We start from the raw sequence: 20,631 nt of genomic DNA on the forward strand, positions 1-20,631 counted from the left end.
AGGATAACACATGCTCTGTTGATCCAGGATAACACATGCTCTGTTGATCCAGGATAACACATGCTCTGTTGATCCAGGATAACACATGCTCTGTTGATCCAGGATAACACAGAAAATCTGTTGATCCAGGATAACGCATGCTCTGTTGATCCAGGATAACACATGGTCTGATAACGCATACTCTGTTGATCCAGGATAACACATACTCTGTTGATCCAGGATAACACATGCTCTGTTGATCCAGGATAACACATGGTCTGATAACGCATACTCTGTTGATCCAGGATAACACATCCTCTGTTGATCCAGGATAACACATACTCTGTTGATCCAGGATAACACATACTCTGTTGATCCTGGATAACACATCGTCTGTTGATCCAGGATAACACATCGTCTGTTGATCCTGGATAACACATCGTCTGTTGATCCAGGATAACACATCGTCTGTTGATCCAGGATAACACATCGTCTGTTGATCCAGGATAACACATCGTCTGTTGATCCAGGATAACACATACTCTGTTGATCCTGGATAACACACTCTGTTGATCCAGGATAACACATCGTCTGTTGATCCAGGATAACATGTCTTCTTTTGATTCAGGATAACACATACTCTGTTGATCCAGGATAACACCCTCTGTTGATCTAGGACAGCATGTACTCTGTTGATCCTTGGTTGAGATGACATATGTGGCCATGATCTGTTCAGACTATGATGTGGTGTTGACTGGTGTCATCAACTAGGATCTGCACTGTTACACACCCCTGCTTCTGTTATCACACAGCTTACACTGGAGTTCGTTTTCTGAAACATGAAAATAGTAATTTAATCATGTATTTAACAAGGCATCTCGAGCAATACCAATCTCCAGGCTATTCAACATTTAACCAATATGCAACAAACAATAGTAAGAGTTGTCTAATCACAATGTTGAACAGGAAAACGCTGCTAAAAATAACAAGAGGTAAAAGTTGTGAGGAAGTGTTTGAAGTAACAGAACTATATACAAATGTACATGTATACCCGATAATAAAGAGTGACGATGACAAAATTCATTTATAGTATGGTTGACCTCAATTTGTACCCCAGAAGATTGAAATGCAAATTCTTTCAAAAGATCATAGTTGTATATTGTACATTTTAGGAGAAACCGATATAATTAATAGTCAAACATATATTTATAGTAATAGAGTAATAGTGATCTCAGTTTTGACCCCAAGAGATTTAAACCAAAATTCGCCCAAAGGATGATGGTTGAGAATAAGTGTATGGAGATCCAGAACTAGGAGAAAGTTAATGAAGTCAGTAGAACAATGACATTGAAATTCTATTTATAACAACAATGGCCTCAATTTTGACCCCAGGTGGGTTAAACCTGAACTTGCTTTAGAGATGATGGTTGTGAGTACTTCAATGAATCTAAGGTTAAGGACAATCGGGTAATTCATAAAGTCTGTTGAGCATGGACTTCAAAAATCTATTTAAAGTAACAGTGACCTCAATTTGATCCCAGATAGTTGAAATAGCTCTTCGGTATACAAAATAGTTTTTTTTTTCATATAACCTCTTTAAAGCATAAATATTATACTGATTATTATTCAAAGGTATAGAGGATAGAAATGTTGAAATGAAAATAAAGAGAATTACCATTTTTGAACTTTTGACCAATGAGATTTGCCGTTGTCCATTGTTAGTCGTGATGATGATTCGTGTATGTGGGACATGTGACCAGGTTTTACCAAGGGCGGCTGACCTGGTCCTATCCCAGTCCCCTCCAACCACATTGTTGGTGATCTGTGAAGACAAGGAAACAATCAAGAAATTTCTGACTGCTGTTAATTATAAATGAATCTCACAGAAACATGAATTAAATAGGTGACAGTGTTTCATAAAGACACAGTCACAGGCAATGTTGACAGATATCACTCAAATCCATTTTACAAAGTACCATCAATAATGAATAAGATTATCTTGTGGAAATAAGTGGTGTAATACAGCAAGTAACTAAAAAAAACTTTAAATTGGAAGGTCAATAGAACTGGACAGGTGCTTTCCCAGAAATTTAGCTAAATTTAAAATCTTACAGTCCAGTTTTCCAGCACCCCTTATGTCGAGTCCTGGACCATAAAATTTGACAGTCCGTGAATGAGGAGTATATTGAAAAGCCCACTGTGTAATCTAATTGTATATCAAGTTTGTAAAATTTGGACTTTTATTCTGACAACAGACCTGAATACAAAAACAAAATGATGAAGATTGCAATGGGCAGAGACAAGTAATTAAGTGGAAGTAAATCACAAAAGCTAAGAGGCCAGGTTCATTAATATATTCTTGTTGGTTTTCACCGTACCTGGGCTTCTCAAGGATTTCAGAAACAAAAATGTTCACAGAAATTATGTTCACATTACCAGGACAGCTATAGAACAGTCTACTGCCAGTTGTTTTAGCTTTCTGGACAACGTCACCATCAATCCATGTCCTACAAGATAAGGTGAATTTTGTTATCTATATACATCAGTAATAGATAAGGGATGGAGCATCAACACAAAGGATTCCGTAAACTTGTAGGTTTTAATATGTTTACATGTTTCGGATGGCTAGGCCAACCGTCATCAGAACAATTTTACATTGGTAAAAGGATGGCTAAGGTGCAAATTACGGTTCAACAATCTGATTGTTACATTGTCACGTGATTAAACAATGGTATAATAAAGTGCTGGGAAAAGGCAAAGTAACTTGTGATGGACATAATGGAAATATGTTTATGGTTGGGATATTTAAAGATAGAAGATTACTGTTGAATAAAATTACATTAATAGTTTTTAGTTTTGTTGTGATTTAATAACAGAGTCAAAGATGCCATAAACACTGTAAATAGCGACTTGCGCGTCTCTCAGGTAAGTTGGTTAAATGTGGAATTTAAGGTAGTGTTCTCCTTTCTGAGGCGGATGTTGACGTTGGACGTCGTCGTGGTGATAACAATTACTTTGACGTCATCGATGTTGTGATTGTCTGATGTAAAATGGCGGGAGTGCATCGGTAGGGTTGGTGTAAAGGGAGGTTTGCAGGGTACCGTCTTCTAGTTTGGAAATGGTGGTATCTAGAAAGTTTATCTGTGTTTCACTGGCCTCGTGGGTAAATTTGATGGTAGGGTGAAATTCGTTAAGGTTTCCCAAGAAGGAGTCAAGGGTTTGGTTTGTTTTTGTTTAACGTCCTATTAACAGCCAGGGTCATTTTAAGGACGTGCCAGGTTTTGGAGGTGGAGGAAAGCCGGAGTACCCGGAGAAAAACCACCGGCCTACGGTCAGTACCTGGCAACTGCCCCACGTAGGTTTCGAACTTGCAACCCAGTGGTGGATGGCTTGTGATAAAGTGTCGGTACACCTTGACCACTCGGCCACCGCGGCCCCTAAAAGTAAAGTCAAGGGACTCGCTGCTGTGGGTCCAGATGAAAAAAATATGTCATCAATATATCGCCAACACACGAGCGGGGACAGGAGTTGTGATTGTAGGAAGGCCGTTTCCAAATGATCCATGAATAAGATGGCGTAATTCGGAGGGAGTACTGCAAGTTGTTCATCTTTATTAAGGTTTTTACGGGTTGGCGCTGGTTGATTGGAGGTTTGGATGTGGTAATTGGTTACATTGATGAAAGAGTCCAGATTGGCATTGAGGCCTGGTCGTGGGGTCCAGCCCGAGGTGGGTCTGAATGGGTTGGCAGGTAGCGGTTCTTTATTGTGGAAAAAGAACTTGAGTCTGAGTCGGCGGAAGAATAAAAGAGAATCCGTGCGGGTTTCTGTTTCCTTGGGCGGGCGTGGTGTTGGGCAGAAGGAAAGACCTCTAGTCAATATAGCCATATAGTATAGCGCTGGTCGAAAGGTTTTACTACATACATCAGTGATAATTATAGCAAAATGCTTTTGTCTTTTTTTAATAGAAATCCACTTTACTTAAAGTGGCTGGTCAATATATCCTAGAAAATTTTGGAAACTTATATCAGCATACAAAAAGATCAATACAGTGATGTGATTTCCCTATATAAACTATAGTAATGTTTAGCCCCTAAAATATGAAACCCAAGGGTCATGAAATTCACAATTTTGGCAAAGCACCTTTAATTTAGACCAGCTTCTATGCATATTTGGCCATGGAAGGTTTATGTAAAACATAACTCTTTGTTCAGCGGTTTCTGAGATGTCAAAAATGTAAATTGCTTACGATCAGATGACACAAGATGATGGACAAAGGGTGATTAGAATAGGTCACTTGAGACTTTGCCTCGGGCGACATAAAATCTGTCGATGGAATCTGACATACCATCCATTTGCTGACCTCCCAACACAGGGTAAATGACTGATGCTAAGTTGTCAACCACCAGTAGCTTCATGTTGCTATAGAAACCATCAGTCTGGAACAAACAACAACAGCATAACTTCCCAAAATTAATTAATTGGTTTCAATAAAAAAAACGTAAAATATATTAAATTTTGCACATTTCACCTGCTTAACAGACATACCTTTACAAAATACACAACAGAACCCTAAAAGTCACCCAAAAACTATGTCAGAGGAGTTAGGCTACTGTAATACCAGTGAGTGATCAGTTAGTGTCGAAGATGTTCATATAACCTTGAAAAATAACAAAAAAGCCCAATGGGCCTACATCTCTCACATGGTATCCACTTCTTTTATAAGTTTCTGCCGTTCATATAATGAAATGAAGTTGTTTATGTGTTATATCTAAAGCTTTAAACATGAGACAAGGTCTTGTATCATCCCAGGAACCACCATCCAGCTGTCCTGATTGTAGACTTGTAAGTTAATCACAAGTCGTTTGCACAATTTAACTTTTGTGGGGCTCCATCCCAGCAACCTATCACTATACTAGCTATTAAATATCCTGATTCTTGGCCTTTTGGCTTTTGAGAAGAAGAAATTTGCAATTAGCACCAGACACTGCACCACATCACCAGCTCACTAAGCTCACCTTGCCCTTTGGGATAAGCTTAACAAAAGTTCCAAAATGGATCTTGGCACCCACATTTGAATGATCTTTATTGGTTCTATGTCAGACTCATCGTCTTTTTAATTTTTCTGATAATTTTTTTTTAATTGAACTGGTGAAACTTTGGACCAAGGGGAACCTACACATGAAACTTGAGGAATATCGATTCCCTCAAGTACTTTTTAAGAAATAGCAATAACAAACTTTGATTTTCAAACCAAGAAAGCTGCCTGTCAGTCATTCTATTTTATCAAAATTGAATTGGCACAACAAGGGACCAAGAGAAACCTACACATGAAGTGTGAGGAATATTCTTCCAGTACTTTTCAAGAAATAGTGATAAACTCCAATTCTCAAAATCTAGGATGGCCACCCCTCAGCCATTTTATATTTCTGATCAAAAATCTAGATATAATTGTTACAAATAGGGACCAAGGGAAACCTACACATGAAGTTTGAGGAATATTCCTCATGTACTTTTCAAGGAATAGTGATAACAAACTTCAACTTTCAAAACCCAAATGGCACAGCTATTGACCAAGGGGAACCTACACATGTATTTTGAGGAATATTCCTCCTGTACTTTTCAAGAAATAGCGATAACAAGGATGACGGACGACGGACGCAGGGCGACTTGAATAGCCCACCATCTGATAATGGTGCCAGTGGGCTTAAAAGCTTACTTTCGAGAATCTGTTCAACTGTATAGAGACCCCCACAAAAGGACCCCAATGATAAAATACCCAGCACAAATTGTTGTCTTGCTATTACCTTGTCTAAGAAAAGGTCACCACAGACTTTTACAGAAGAAGTTATTATAATTTAGTGATGTGTATTAATGCTGATGTATTTTAAACAAATTCCTAAACTATTTCTTTGCTCACATATAACCATACAAGTATCAGGTACCTGTTGTAAAATTTGACATCTAAGGTTTTCCAGTTCTGACAGCAAGGAGAAGATGTCAAATGCTTGATGACACCTCATTCTCTGGAATGTAGATTCCTGTATTTCCTGTAATCATTGATGGAACCATATCAATACCAATGTCATTTCTGTGTAAAATGAAATTCTAGCTATATATTTATATCTTCTGATTTGTAAAGTTTTTAGTTAAAAGAGTCAAACTCTAAATTTGAACTGTGAAGTATCAAGTATAAAGCAAATGTTATGGTGACATTTAGATGAAACTTGTGGGAATTTCCCTTAAAATGGTAGGTTATCTGCTTAGAGAGTGGAAGGTCTCTCATTTGAGTTAGAGCATGGTAAGGTATTTTTCATACTCCTTACTATTACAGATTGGGAGTGATGAGCAAAGGCATCGTTGGTTTTCTTTGGAGAAAAAAAAATTGTGAAGGAGGGAGTTTTGTAAAAGAAAAAGTGTACATTATGTAAAAGATAATCTTACTGGCTCAGGATGGTGTTAATCTCTCTTTAGTAGGGTGGTAGAATGTTCTAACACTTTAGTTGCAATTTTACTACAGATTCAACCCTTTAGACATTAATTGTTCAGTCATTACCTGTCCTGAATGCTCTGCTATCTGCAGCACTCGTTCAACAGACAGAGCTCCACACGTGTCGATATAGTAAACATTCTGTTTTGCTCTACAAATCACTGTACTTGCACAGGTCATACAGAACTACAACCAAAAACAGATCATACTGAATTACAACTAGGTCATACAGAACTACAACAGGAAATAGGTCATACAGAACTACAATAGGAAATAGGTCATACAGAACTACAACTGGAAATAGGTCATACGTACAGAACTACAACAGGAAATAGGTCATACAGAACTACAACTGGAAATAGGTCATACAGAACTACAACTGGAAATAGGTCATACAGAACTACAATAGGAAATAGGTCATACAGAACTACAACCAGAAATAGGTCATACAGAACTACAATAGGAAATAGGTCATACAGAACTACAACAGGAAATAGGTCATACAGAACTACAACTGGAAATAGGTCATACAGAACTACAACAGGAAATTGGTCATACAGAACTACAACCAGAAATAGGTCATACAGAACTACAACCAGAAATAGCTAGGTCATACAGAACTACAACAGGAAATTGGTCATACAGAACTACAACCAGAAATAGGTCATACAGACCTAAAAGCAGAGAAAGGTTATACAGAACTACAACAGGAAATAGGTAATAAAAAACTAAAATAAAAAATAGGTCATACTTAACTACAACCAGAAATAGATAGTAAAGGATCACAATTACAAATAGATTTTACACAGCTACCATTAGAAATACAGGATCTGTGTCAACACTTGGTTGCTATTTCACCTTGCTTTTAGACAGTATTTATCCAACAATAGGCCCACATTTTGTAATAACATACCCATGTCTTCTATTTCAATGAAAATGAAACAGAACAAAAGCTGTTGCTTTGTCTTGCAATAAATTAAGTCAAAGTTGATATGTTAGCTCAATTGAATTGGCTAATTGAAAAATAACAACAATATTGTCACTAACCTGTGTTTTACCTGCTGCGATTTCCCCAGCTATTTCTGTCACTTCCCCGGTATATAGTCCTCCATCTAACAAGTTATCAACTCTGAAATATATAAACTATAAACTAAAACCAAAAACTTCATCAGAAGCCAAAAACCCAGTACACACCCAGACAAAGTAGTTTAAGTGGTGATATATCTATAAAGATATATAAATGAAAAGTTTGGAGTGATAAATTTTTATCTTACATCATACTGTAAAGTCTACATCACGGTCAAATGTTTTTTGGTTGTACATCATTGTATATGATTTATGGTACTATGGAAGCATTGGAAATCAGGATAAATATTCAGTATTAAGTTTATACAATGTAGACTCCTATATACAACCCCTGAATGCAACAGAATGTATTTACTACACAAAAATTAAGGAATGAAGTTTAATCACATACTTGACTTAAGTTTAATTTATCAGAAACTTTCATCTTCTTCATCAACAGGCAATCCAAGTCATTGACACATTTATTGATAAGGTGTCAGGTCAAGGATCAGCAAGAGTTTTTAATGCTCTCAATTGGTACAACAGTTAGTTAACATATTAAATTCCTTCCAGAAACAAAAAGAGCATGGAAATCAACCAAAAAGCCCCTCCGTTAGAAATTGAAAATAGAAATGAATATTAAAACCTTTAGGTTCACATAATGACACATATACATGTTACCTGTTACAGCCCGTGGTCAGAATGGAAATGGATGTCATGGCGGTTTCATACATATCTTTGCCACTGACTGGAAAAGATGCATTCTGGGCCAACAATACTCTACGCAATGCCAGCAGCTCCTGTCAAAAAAGTATTATCATCTAAAATTGAGTTTTTTGTGCATTTTCAGGACATTTTTTTAAAAACATTGGTGGAGCGTTATTTTATGTCTTCTTTTCCCATAGTGGAGGGTTACTTTACCACTGCCCTCCCATAGACGAGGTTAATTTACCCCTACCTTCCCATTGTGGAGGGTTGCTTAACCACTATCCTCCCATAGTGGAGGGTTACTTTACTACTACCTTCCCATAGTGGAGGGTTACTTTACCCCTACCTTCGAATTCCCATAGTGGACAGTTATTATACACCTACCCTCCCATAGTGGAGGGTTACATTACCACTACCCTCCCATAGTGGAGGGTTACATTACCCCTACCCTCCCATAGTGGAGGGTTACTTTACCCCTACCCTCCCATAGTGGAGGGTTACTTTACCCCTACCCTCCCATAGTGGAAGGTTACTTTACCACTATCCTCCCATAGTGGAGGTTAATTTACCCCTACCTTCCCATAGTGGAGGGTTGCTTTACCACTATCCTCCCATAGTGGAGGGTTACTTTACCCCTACCCTCCCATTGTGGAGGGTTATTTTACCACTACCCTCCCATAGTGGAGGGTTACATTACCACTACCCTCCCATAGTGGAGGGTTACATTACCCCTACCCTCCCATAGTGGAGGGTTACATTACCACTACCCTCCCATAGTGGAGGGTTATTTTACCACTACCCTCCCATAGTGGAGGGTTGCTTTACCACTACCTTCCCATAGTGGAGGGTTGCTTTACCACTATCCTCCCATAGTGGAGGGTTGCTTTACCCCTACCTTCCCATAGTGGAGGGTTACTTTACCCTCACCTTTCCAAAGTGGAGGGTTATTTGAATCCTAACATTTAAATAGTAGCCCTAAGACTAACACGAGACTAATGCCATATTTTGTTGACATTGACTGAATAAGTGAATTGTGAGTCAACCTTGTACGGTATTTCTGTACTCTGAGATAATGTCTCGATGTCCGCTACAATTAAATCAGAAACCGTCTTGATACCAGCTTCTCGAAGTCGACCATGAACTGATTCGGTTAGCAATGGATACATTCCAATTCGTATCGCAGACATTGGGCACGTTTCGAAATACTCCCGCGAAGAAAAAACATAAACATAGGTTAGAGTAGCCTCCCTTCAAGAACACAACAGGAAGCAAGTTGGTTGTTGACTTCCTCTCACACATGCGTCAGAGAGTCAGCGAACACAAGACGATCGATCGGCGACCAGTACTTTCTTCGTAACATGCAAAGGGTACAATGAAAGCTTAACCCGTGGACAATATTATAGGGTAGGTAAGCTCACATTATACCACTAAAACGTGTGTACTGGCAAATGTTAATTCTAAAAAATAACGCAAGTGGCTAAAGAATGAAACATGAGGTCCACATCAATTGTTTACAATGGAAATATCAGCTGCTGGACCGTGCCATTCAAATCCCATTAGTACACCAGTCATTGTAATGACTTATAATGACATTTACTGACAGTTTTTCTGGTACAGGATATATGTCCTCTTCACCATACTCGAACTAATGATGCGGTGAAAGCTAACACAACAGGAGGGAGACGGGCCCAGTTTGTAGTCATACAAACTACAACTGGCTCACCACCTAACCGTCTGCCAGCCCAAGTCAGCCCAAGTCCGTTGGCCTGGGTTTGAATGTTGTGTTGGTGTAGAAAAGACTCAATTCCAAGAAGTTTTTAACAATAACAACCAGGCTACACATTTACATTAATAGGCCCAACGTTAACATGACGTTGCACCCCTCTATATACACCAAAGTGATAATGCAAAAACAACCTATCAATCAAAACACAGAACACTGACATAGGGACTTGACACAACAATGCATGACTGGTACAAAATACACAACAGGCACTCTGACCTGAAACTAGCTAGCATAGGAATGGGACATTAGCTATATATATAGTGGACTCTTACCAAACACATTAACATAGAACACAAAATGTTCAAGAGAAAAACATCCCCTGTTACACAACTTGTATAAATTCAAGTCACATCAAGACTTCTGATTTGACTTATCCTTAGTCCTGGTCACACATTCACGATATTGACCATGTTGTGGATGCCTTTTTGTATACATACCGGGGAAAACCATACCCCATCTTTTCAATTTTGGTAAATAGACGCTGGCATGGAATGTTTAGTGCATATCTAATTTTTTTGAATTTCATGACCCTATAAAAAAATCTAAATCGAAAAATTTCTGTGCAAATTGCTTGCCCTTTCCTTGCATGTACAGTAAATTTCAAAAATAATTCAGTTTGAAACGAGAACCAGTCAGATTTAAATCAGCTGTTACATTGCCACGTAAACTGCGCATGCGTACTACGCCTGAACATCTGAAAGTGCTCCTGTCAAGGTCACGTTTACGTAGCCAAGTAACACCAGGGATTTACCTCACATTTTAAAACTGGGAGTCCTTGGGACTGCCAGCCAAAAAAATTGAGGGTCCATGAAAAAATGGGAGTCCACATATTTAACATTGCTGTTTTTGCTAATAACCCTGCTAAATATAAGTCAGTCAGGCATATTAATGCCATCGTGAATCATAATTAAATGCTTGATGAAATTAATATTTTAAATACCAATTGTTGAACAATTATCCATTATGTAAGTCTGGTTCCTGTTTGATATGAAAATGAATTAATATTTAATTTAAGTTTCAATAATATATTTATGTATATTATTACATGCAGGTAGGTAGGATTTTTTTTATTAAGTATGCATTATGTGATCATTGATAATCACATGTTCTATTGTACTATACAAAATATGATTCATTTGGTGGTTAGATTATGTTACTGCAGATTCTAATTGGAACAAATGTTATTCTTTTTTATTCTTTTTCTCCAAGTGTTTTGAAATTTCTTTTCAAGAACCTAGATAATTATTTCGATAGTAAAAGACTTACAGTTCACTATTTTAAACCAATCATCATAAAATATAATACATGGTGGAATCCATTTCAGAATTTTAAATATTCATTAAAATTAATCTGTACAGTGAAGGTTATTTATTTTTTGCGATGATATCTAGATCTGAAATATTATGTATGATTTTAAATCATATTGTCTTGTTTCCCCCAGATATACCATGTCTATAACTGTAGTAAAATTTGTTCAATTCCTTTATTATCAAAAAAAAAAAAAACTTGAGAAAGTCTAACTCTTTTCAGAGTTATCTTCCCTGGGGGAAATAGGTAGTCGGAACGATCATCAGCATCATGCAATTTTTCCTTGATGGATTTTGGCATTAATTTCTTTCAGGTGCCTTTGTCATTTGTCTAACACTTGATCAAAATGTTTTGCCAACAATTTACCAAGATATAATCACAACAAGGCTATTGAAACGGAAATGCATTTGTTGCTATAAATAGAAACAGGTATTTCCAAACAGTCAATGTATATTATATTTTTCAAGACCGCTCCAATTTATCAGTGTTAAATGCAAATATAGTATGAATCCATCAAAGACATTGTATCAGGGAAGACACCAGTATGAATAATTGCGTCCCATGGGATGCAGAGGTATCTTATATGAGAGTCCCATGACGTTTTTGGGGAGTAATATACGCAGGAATTTGCGTCCGGTAAATCCCTGGTAACACCTGATTTTAATCAGATTGAAATGACAACTTGGGTAGCCACTTCTTATTCATACCCTAGAAGTGTTTCCCTGGTCGGGTTCAAGAATAGTTTCTGCTGTAGTGCCTGGCGAATGAAAGATTGTAAGATGTGACAAATTTGGAATCTGATCTTTTCTCTTATTTCCAAACAACTTTTTTTCTTTCAAATGTCACCCTGGACACAGTGCTTTCTTGGCGTTTAGTTGATCTTTCAACCCTGAGTTTATAAAAATAAAATGCTACTCCTGCTAAAGTCTCAGCATTTTAGGGAGTGAGACAGCAGATTCTCCCAAATTGTCAGTATAATGTAACTCAAATCACAAGCAGACAAACACAAATATTCCACAGCATCCCAAATCATGCACATATTTACTATTCCCATGCATCTCGCACACAGGGGAGGTAATCCTTATATGACAATAGTTGTTGAAAAGACCTTTAAACAATACAAGACCAAACTAAAGCAATCCTTGGTCCGCATAACCTCAGGTGAAGATCTGGGGTGTGTGGTTGGCCATTCCTGCATTGGTTTGTGTTTCTCAGGAAGCTAACAAATTAGCCAGTCTGTGTGTACTTGTGTCCTTGGGCAAGACATTTTACCCTTATTTAATTGCTGTGGATGGCATGCAACCGGCCTCCTGTATGTTTTTCAGTGAGGTAGCCGCCAACTACTACAATGATAAACCCTGCTTCAAAATGGCCCTGGCTGTTCATGGGGCGATAAACCCAGCAAGCACAAAAAGACCTATATATCACAACAAGGCATTCACTAGTCATGGTGGAGTGATCACCAGCCATATATGCGTTTCGATGTGTCACTTGTGAACTATACTTGTTCTTAATTAATTTGTTTTTAGCCTAACCTCTGATTTGACTTTTCAAATTGCCTTTCGTCTGTCTCTGTTTGTCCTTAAAGTACTCCCTAAATGATTTCTGTTATGGTTTCTGATTGTTAAATAAAGTTGTGAAATAAATTGCTGTGAGGAAATTACAGTCAAACCTGCTCTAATGACTGCCTGTATATAACGACTGCCTGTCTATAGTGGCCGTTTTTTTTGTCTCCCCTTGGGCGGTGTTTATAGACAGGTTTGACTGTATGTAAAAATGCTGTACCGTTTTCGAGATATGTACGATTTTGTAGAATGCACCGGTACCCCTGTACATGAATGTCATTCGTACTCGAGAGTGACATTCTTTATGGATCTTTTTCAAATTTCATATTAAGGTTTTCCTTAGTTGTGTATGTTCAACTTTGATCTAAACACGAGATGGCTGACAAGCAGAAAATCAACAAAGATACATGTATGCAGAGCGTTAACATTGCCGTTGAAATTCAGCTAAATGATTTCCTTTTAATCAAGAGTACTTACCTCATAGGTCATTGTGACTACATACACATATAAACAAGTCTAAGGGAATATGACAAAGGGTTTCCTTATGAATGGCAGTAGATGAGTGAACAGATAATGGGAGATTTTTATGAAATTTATTTTTCTTACTGATGAACCAATTGGTTTAAAGTGAATAAAAGAACTTGATTTATTCTACTGACCCGCACCTGTTTTATATAATGAAAAATATTGGCAATTCAATAATTTTGTGAGGCATTGATATGTACAATGTATGAATTAAGGTAAGAATTGACTGGCACAATTAAAACCTTGATAAATAGAATCAGTTGTAAAGTTAAAGTGATAAGAAAGTTTTTGAAATGGCCATTGTAACTATTAAATGTCAATCAATGGTAGACATTCACTTTAATAACGTTGGTTAATGTACGATGTTGGAACAATATTTTATACCTGCGTTTGGTCTAAACACAATGGTTATCACTTCATATTTCTCCTGTGATCATCATTTCATGTAAGAATTAGAAGTCAAATGAATATTGCCATGATTTCTGGAATAGTACTGTATTTGAGGTTGCTTCCCTTAGGCTGGATTTGACCACATTATGCTGTTTTACACAAAGTTCTGAAAGAGTTATTTTTCTTGGTCCATTTTGGTGTCTGTCAGTAACCGTCATTATATATATCATTAAACCTAAACCCAATTACAATCAATTACATACTACTATGTGTAGAAAGAGATGAGGAAAAGCAAGCAAATACAAATCTCCAAAAATATAGATGTGTACAAACTCAGAAAACTTAATATAATAGCCTACTGTATAGATTATGACCTCATCACTGTGGAATAGTTCGGAGTGGTATTTTACTACATTATGATCACAAGGAGGTAACACAAATTATTACACCTGAGTGTGACTGTAACAGAAGGGGCTGATCACTATAATGTTACCTTTTATGGTGTGTGTTTTATTTCCCACACATTGTTACAGAAAGGTTACTGATATAGGGATATTCTACTACACCTTCCCCGCATTGACTTGACATTTTGTGTCACTGAAAATTATCTGAAAATACCTTTTGTGTCCATGAACACAGCTGCTTCAAGTAAAACCATATTCCAGTTATATAACAAATATTACAGCATATTCTAATATAATGTAGAACTTTAATTGTGATACACTTAAGACAGCATTGACATTTACATGATGTTTTTCATGTATTTTCCTAATAGGAAAACCCATCCCCATGAAAATATTTTATCAATAAAAATGTATATATAAGAATCCATTGTCATTAAACTACACATGGTTTCTTGCTTTGACGATATACAATCTTTCCTCGGAAACCATAAAATCTCTAATGAGATACAGAAATATCCTTTTATATCCTATATACGATAAATTCTATCAATCTCTTTTAACGAATTCGACCATATAGCATATATTGGATATGGTCTTGTTTTCCCTTAGAAAACAGAACATGATAAAAAAAGTATGACAGCAACAGAACTAGACAGTTTTGTCTCATGATCATGTGTATGACAGAAGAATCAGTGAATTTTAACAGTTTGTATGGTTATCACATCTTGAGACAGGGGAATGTTGTCAACACCTGTATGTGACTTAAGACAGGGGAATGTTGTCACACCTGTAATTGACTTGAGACAGGGGAATGTTGTCACACCTGTATGTGACTTAAGACAGGGGAATGTTGTCACACCTGTAATTGACTTGAGACAGGGGAATGTTATCACACCTGTAATTGACTTAAGACGGGAATGTTGTCACACCTGTAATTGACTTGAGATGGGGAATGTTGTCAACACCTGTATGTGACTTGAGACAGGGGAATGTTATCACACCTGTAATTGACTTGAGATGGGGAATGTTGTCAACACCTGTATGTGACTTGAGACAGGGGAATGTTGTCACACCTGTATGTGACTTGAGACAGGGGAATGTTGTCACACCTGTAATTGACTTGAGACAGAGGAATGTTGTCACACCTGTATGTGACTTGAGACAGGGGAATGTTGTCACACCTGTATGTGACTTGAGACAGAAGAATGTTGTCACACCTGTATGTGACTTGAGACAGGGGAATGTTGTCACACCTGTAATTGACTTGAGATAGGGAAATGTTGTCACACCTGTATGTGATTTGAGACAGGGGAATGTTGTCACACCTGTAATTGACTTAAGACAGGGGAATGTTGTCACACCTGTATGTGACTTGAGACAGGGGAATGTTGTCACACCTGTATGTGACTTGAGACAGGGAAATGTTGTCACACCTGTATGTGACTGAAACAGAAGAATGTTGTCACACCTGTATGTGACTTGAGACAGGGGAATGTTGTCACACCTGTAATTGACTTGAGATAGGGGAATGTTGTCACACCTGTATGTGACTTAAGACAGGGGAATATTGTCACACCTGTATGTGACTTGAGACAGGGGAATGTTGTCACACCTGAAATTGACTTAAGACAGGGGAATGTTGTCACACTTGTATGTGATTTGAGACAGGGGAATATTGTCACACCTGTATGTGACTTGAGACAGGGGAATGTTGTCACACCTGTAATTGACTTAAGACAGGGGAATGTTGTCACACCTGTATGTGATTTGAGACAGAGGAATGTTGTCAAACCTGTATGTGACTTGAGACAGTGGAATGTTGTCACACCTGTATGTGACTTGAGACAGAAGAATGTTGTCACACCTGTATGTGACTTGAGACAGAAGAATGTTGTCACACCTGTATGTGACAAACAATAATGTTGTCAAACCTGTATGTGACTGAAACTTGAATATTGTCACATCTGTATGTGACTGAAACAGGAATGATGTCGAACCAGTATGTGACTGAAACAGAGGAATGTTGTCAACACCTGTATGTGACAATCAAACAGGAATGTTGTCAACACCTGTATGTGACTGAAACAGAGGAATGTTGTCAACATCTGTAGGTGACCAAAACAGTAGGGGAATGTTGTCAACACCAGTATGTGACCGAAACAGGAAATGCTGTTAACATCTGTAGGTGACCGAAACAGGGGAACATTGTCAAAACCAGTATGTGACAGTCAAAGAGGAATGTTGTTACATCTGTATGTGACTGAAACAGAGGGATGTTGTCACACTTTTATGTGACTTAAATTGAGACAGAGATTTTCACATATATGTCAAACATACAGAAGAAAGGTATCAGTTCTGTGTGTAGCTGATTCAGTAATGGTTTATAATGTATGACTGATGTTGTGTATAGCTGATTCAGTAATGGTTTATAATGTATGACTGATGTTTTGTGTAGCTGATTCAGTAATGGTTTATAATGTATGACTGATGTTGTGTGTAGCTGATTCAGTAATGGTTTATAATGTATGACTGGTGTTGTGTGTAGCTGATTCAGTAATGGTTTATAATGTATGACTGGTGTTGTGTGTAGCTGATTCAGTAATGGTTTATAATGTATGACTGGTGTTGTGTGTAGCTGATTCAGTAATGGTTTATAATGTATGACTGGTGTTGTGTGTAGCTGATTCAGTAATAGTTTATAATGTATGACTGGTGTTGTGTGTAGCTGATTCAGTAATGGTTTATAATGTATGAGTTATGTTTGTATAGAACCCTGAGATGATAATACACCTCTCCTGGCACAGTGTCTGTGTGAGGAAGAACCTTGTTATTTATCACGGATCGTGGATTGCGTCAGTCGATACTTTTGTGGCACTTTAGGATGTAAAGCTATGACATAAGTAGTCTAACTATATTTGGTCTATCTGTCAATAATTACCTCCCAGTTATAGCCTTGTGGTCATATCAATGGTATTTTTAGAAACTAATTAAATGTTATTGGATTAACATGGCAATTGTTACAAATTTTTATGGTTTTCAAGAAAATCCTCCCACACAGGAATGTGTACTCTGACAACCATCCACTAAGATGATGAAAATTGTACTTTGGGAATAGCCTTCAACAACAAGGACCATTGAGTTCTTGTTGAGATAGACGCGACCAGGTTACATTACTGGTGAAGTCAGTTCCATATAAGATAGATGTGTTGTTATGATCAGTTATATAGAAGTTAGAGATCAGGTTATAGTTAATGTCAGATTTACAGAAGTTAGAGATCGGGTTATAGTTAATGTCAGTTTAACATAAGTTAGAGGTGAGGTTATAGTTAATGTCAGATTTACAGAAGTTAGAGATCAGGTTATAGTTAATGTCAGATTTACAGAAGTTAGAGATCAGGTTATAGTTAATGTCAGATTTACAGAAGTTAGAGATCAGGTTATAGTTAATGTCAGATTTACAGAAGTTAGAGATCAGGTTATAGTTAATGTCAGATTTACAGAAGTTAGAGATCGGGTTATAGTTAATGTCAGTTTAACATAAGTTAGAGGTGAGGTTATAGTTAATGTCAGATTTACAGAAGTTAGAGATCAGGTTATAGTTAATGTCAGATTTACAGAAGTTAGAGATCAGGTTATAGTTAATGTCAGATTTACAGAAGTTAGAGATCAGGTTATAGTTAATGTCAGATTTACAGAAGTTAGAGATCAGGTTATAGTTAATGTCAGATTTACAGAAGTTAGAGATCAGGTTATAGTTAATGTCAGATTTACAGAAGTTAGAGATCAGGTTATAGTTTAAATGTCAGTTTTACATAAGTTAGAGGTTAGGTTATTTTTTGGCAGAATCTGTCTGCGTTTTTGCAGGTTCACGCTTTCAGCGTTCTGCCATTTTGTAGTGACTGTAAAACCCACTGTTGTATTGTGGGACTAATTTTCAGAGAAACTTGGACCGGCAGCCACAGCTACTATTTTTGGAAATTCACTGTATACTTTCATAAATACACATTTTCTTTCAGTTTCTGGTTCACGATAATCTGTTAGATATGTATCAAGTCCGAAAACTGTAAAAAAATGTAAACATTGAAATATGTTTCTTTGGGATTATGTGGCTTTAATGTCAGTTTAACATAAGTTAGAGGTGAGGTTATAGTTAATGTCAGTTTAACATAAGTTAGAGGTGAGGTTATAGTTAATGTCAGTTTAACATAAGTTAGAGGTGAGGTTATTGTTAATGTCAGTTTAACATAAGTTAGAGGTGAGGTTATAGTTAATGTCAGTTTGACATAAGTTAGAAGTCAGGTTATAGTTAATGTCAGTTTGACATAAGTTAGAGGTGAGGTTATAGTTAATGTCAGATTTATAGAAGTTAGAGATGAGGTTATAGTTAATATCATGTCTACATAAGTTAGATGTGAGGTTATAGTTAATGTCAGTTTGACATAAGTTAGAGGTGAGGTTATAGTTAATGTCAGTTTGACATAAGTTAGAATTCCGGTTATAGTTAATGTCAGTTTTACATAAGTTAAAGGTCAGGTCATAGGTGATGTCATTTCTATGTAAGAAAGAGATCAGGTTATAGCTGATGTCATTTCTATGTAAGAAAGAGATCAGGTTATAGCTGATGTTTAGTTCTACATAAGTTGGAGGGGGTCAGGTATCACTGCCTTAGATAGAGAAGGTCACCATGTAATTGATAGAAGGTCTTCTGTCATGACCTGATGATTGCCTATTCCCCTGTCTGTATCAACCGTCTCTAGTGGCATTATGTAACTCTGAGGGTCAAAACGAATCTGATCATCTGTCTGTATAACATTGCTTTGTAGGCCTGCTTTTGTCAACATTCTCCTGTACCTGTCAAGCACTATCAGGAATCTGATCTTGATGTCTGGCAACCTGCGCATAGGCTGCCTCCCGTTATTGGCTGCATATTGATTGTCTCACCTTGAGGCGTGCTCAGAGAGGTGTTCCAATAGATCTGACATGGCCGCATCACAAACAGGCCCAACACCTGACGTCCATGTTGGAGAGACTCGCATCAATACCGGCAAATTGATTTGGATCAGATAAAAACCCATAAAAAGTTACATAAATCATTGCAAAAGATTCCTTTGTGTTGTTTCAGCAATTTAGATGTAGAGTATATTATAGTTTATTCGTAGATTTGATGCCATAATATAATTAGTATTGATAAGAGTTCATTGCTGTGAGTGTGGATATACGTATACGTATAAACTTATAGAATAAAAGTTTAATAACTGCAAAGCAATTATATTTATGTGTATTTTGTAATTTGCCATTTTGTTATACACGAAAACCAAAGGTCACAAAAAAATGAATTATGATTCAAGGCAATTACTCCTACAAATGAAGATAGAGATTTTTATCAACAATCTCTAACATTTTGAATCCAATGATATATTACATACAAACCCGACTGTACAGATGTGTTCAGTTCTGTACCATCTACAGATGTAATTGATTTCCCTTTATGTACAGACCTATATAAGGCAAAGTGACCCAGATTTCACTGTCACTTCATAACCAAGCATTGATATTGAGTAAAGAACATGTGAATAGACTTTGGTATATTACAACCAGTGTATGATTTGAGTGCCACGTTTAGGTGACAACTCTGTCCATCAGACAAATGAACAGTGGATGAAGCACGATGTACACTTACACAATCGCATACACATAACACCTTATAATAGGGGCCGCGGTGGCCGAGTGGTTAAGGTGTCCCGACACTTTAACACTAGCCCTCCACCTCTGGGTTGCGAGTTCGAAACGTACGTGGGGCAGTTGCCAGGTACTGACCGTAGGCCGGTGGTTTTTCTCCGGGTACTCCGGCTTTCCTCCACCTCCAAAACCTGGCACGTCCTTAAATGACCCTGGCTGTTAATAGGACGTTAAACAAAAACAAACCAAACCTTATAATAGACAGCATTGTACACTTACACAATCACATACACATACAACCTTAGACAGCAATGTACACTTACACAACCTCATACACATAACACCTTAGACAGCAATGTACACTTACACAATCTCATACACATAACACCTTAGACAGCAATGTACACTTACACAACCTCATACACATAACACCTTATAATAGACAGCATTGTACACTTACACAATCTCATACACATAACACCTTAGACAGCAATGTTCACTTACACAACCTCATACACATAACACCTTAGACAGCAATGTACACTTACACAATCTCATACACATAACACCTTATAACAGACAGCAATATACACTTACACAATCTCATACACATAACACCTTAGACAGCAATGTACACTTACACAATCTCATACACATACAACCTTAGTCAGCAATGTACACTTACACAATCTCATACACATAACACCTTAGACAGTAATTTACACTTACACAATC

The 20,631-nt window shown here is 37.2% G+C and overlaps 2 protein-coding genes across 3 annotated transcripts in view; one reads left to right on the top strand and one right to left on the bottom strand.

Annotated features, from left to right (window-relative positions):
* Window positions 1-614: 614 nt before the first annotated feature.
* LOC117333496 (DNA repair protein RAD51 homolog 4-like) lies at window positions 615-9,493 on the bottom strand. Its single transcript, XM_033892813.1, has 9 exons — window positions 9,283-9,493; window positions 8,213-8,331; window positions 7,514-7,595; window positions 6,533-6,652; window positions 5,922-6,026; window positions 4,325-4,415; window positions 2,416-2,486; window positions 1,655-1,801; window positions 615-811 (listed from the first exon to the last, which is right to left on the bottom strand). Exons 1-9 carry the CDS (start codon window positions 9,424-9,426, stop codon window positions 743-745), a joined length of 948 nt encoding a protein of 315 aa, XP_033748704.1. The 5' UTR covers window positions 9,427-9,493; the 3' UTR covers window positions 615-742.
* A 15-nt stretch (window positions 9,494-9,508) lies between these two features.
* Window positions 9,509-20,631, top strand: part of LOC117333495 (serine/arginine repetitive matrix protein 2-like) — a 266,971-nt gene continuing 255,848 nt past the window's right edge. The window contains exon 1 of one of the 2 annotated variants that reach the window (XM_033892810.1): window positions 9,509-9,643. The gene's annotated coding sequence lies outside the window, so the exon portion shown is untranslated. Of the gene's footprint in view, window positions 9,648-20,631 lie in introns of both variants that reach the window. The other variant, XM_033892811.1, reaches the window with a different exon arrangement.

The sequence above is a fragment of the Pecten maximus genome, chromosome 8 (genome assembly GCF_902652985.1).
Source record: "Pecten maximus chromosome 8, xPecMax1.1, whole genome shotgun sequence".
Taxonomy (NCBI): domain Eukaryota; kingdom Metazoa; phylum Mollusca; class Bivalvia; order Pectinida; family Pectinidae; genus Pecten; species Pecten maximus.

What these genes read in the sequence shown, in the direction of transcription:
- LOC117333496 (XM_033892813.1), bottom strand. Translation starts at nt 9,426, where the DNA reads ATGTCTGCGATACGAATTGGAATGTATCCATTGCTAACCGAATCAGTT. An exon ending in CTGACCACGGGCTGTAACAG is followed by an intron (nt 7,596 to 8,212) that starts GTAACATGTATA and finishes TATATATTTCAG; the next exon opens with AGTTGATAACTTGTTAGATG. An exon ending in ACTGTTCTATAGCTGTCCTG is followed by an intron (nt 1,802 to 2,415) that starts GTAATGTGAACA and finishes TTGTCTTCACAG; the next exon opens with ATCACCAACAATGTGGTTGG.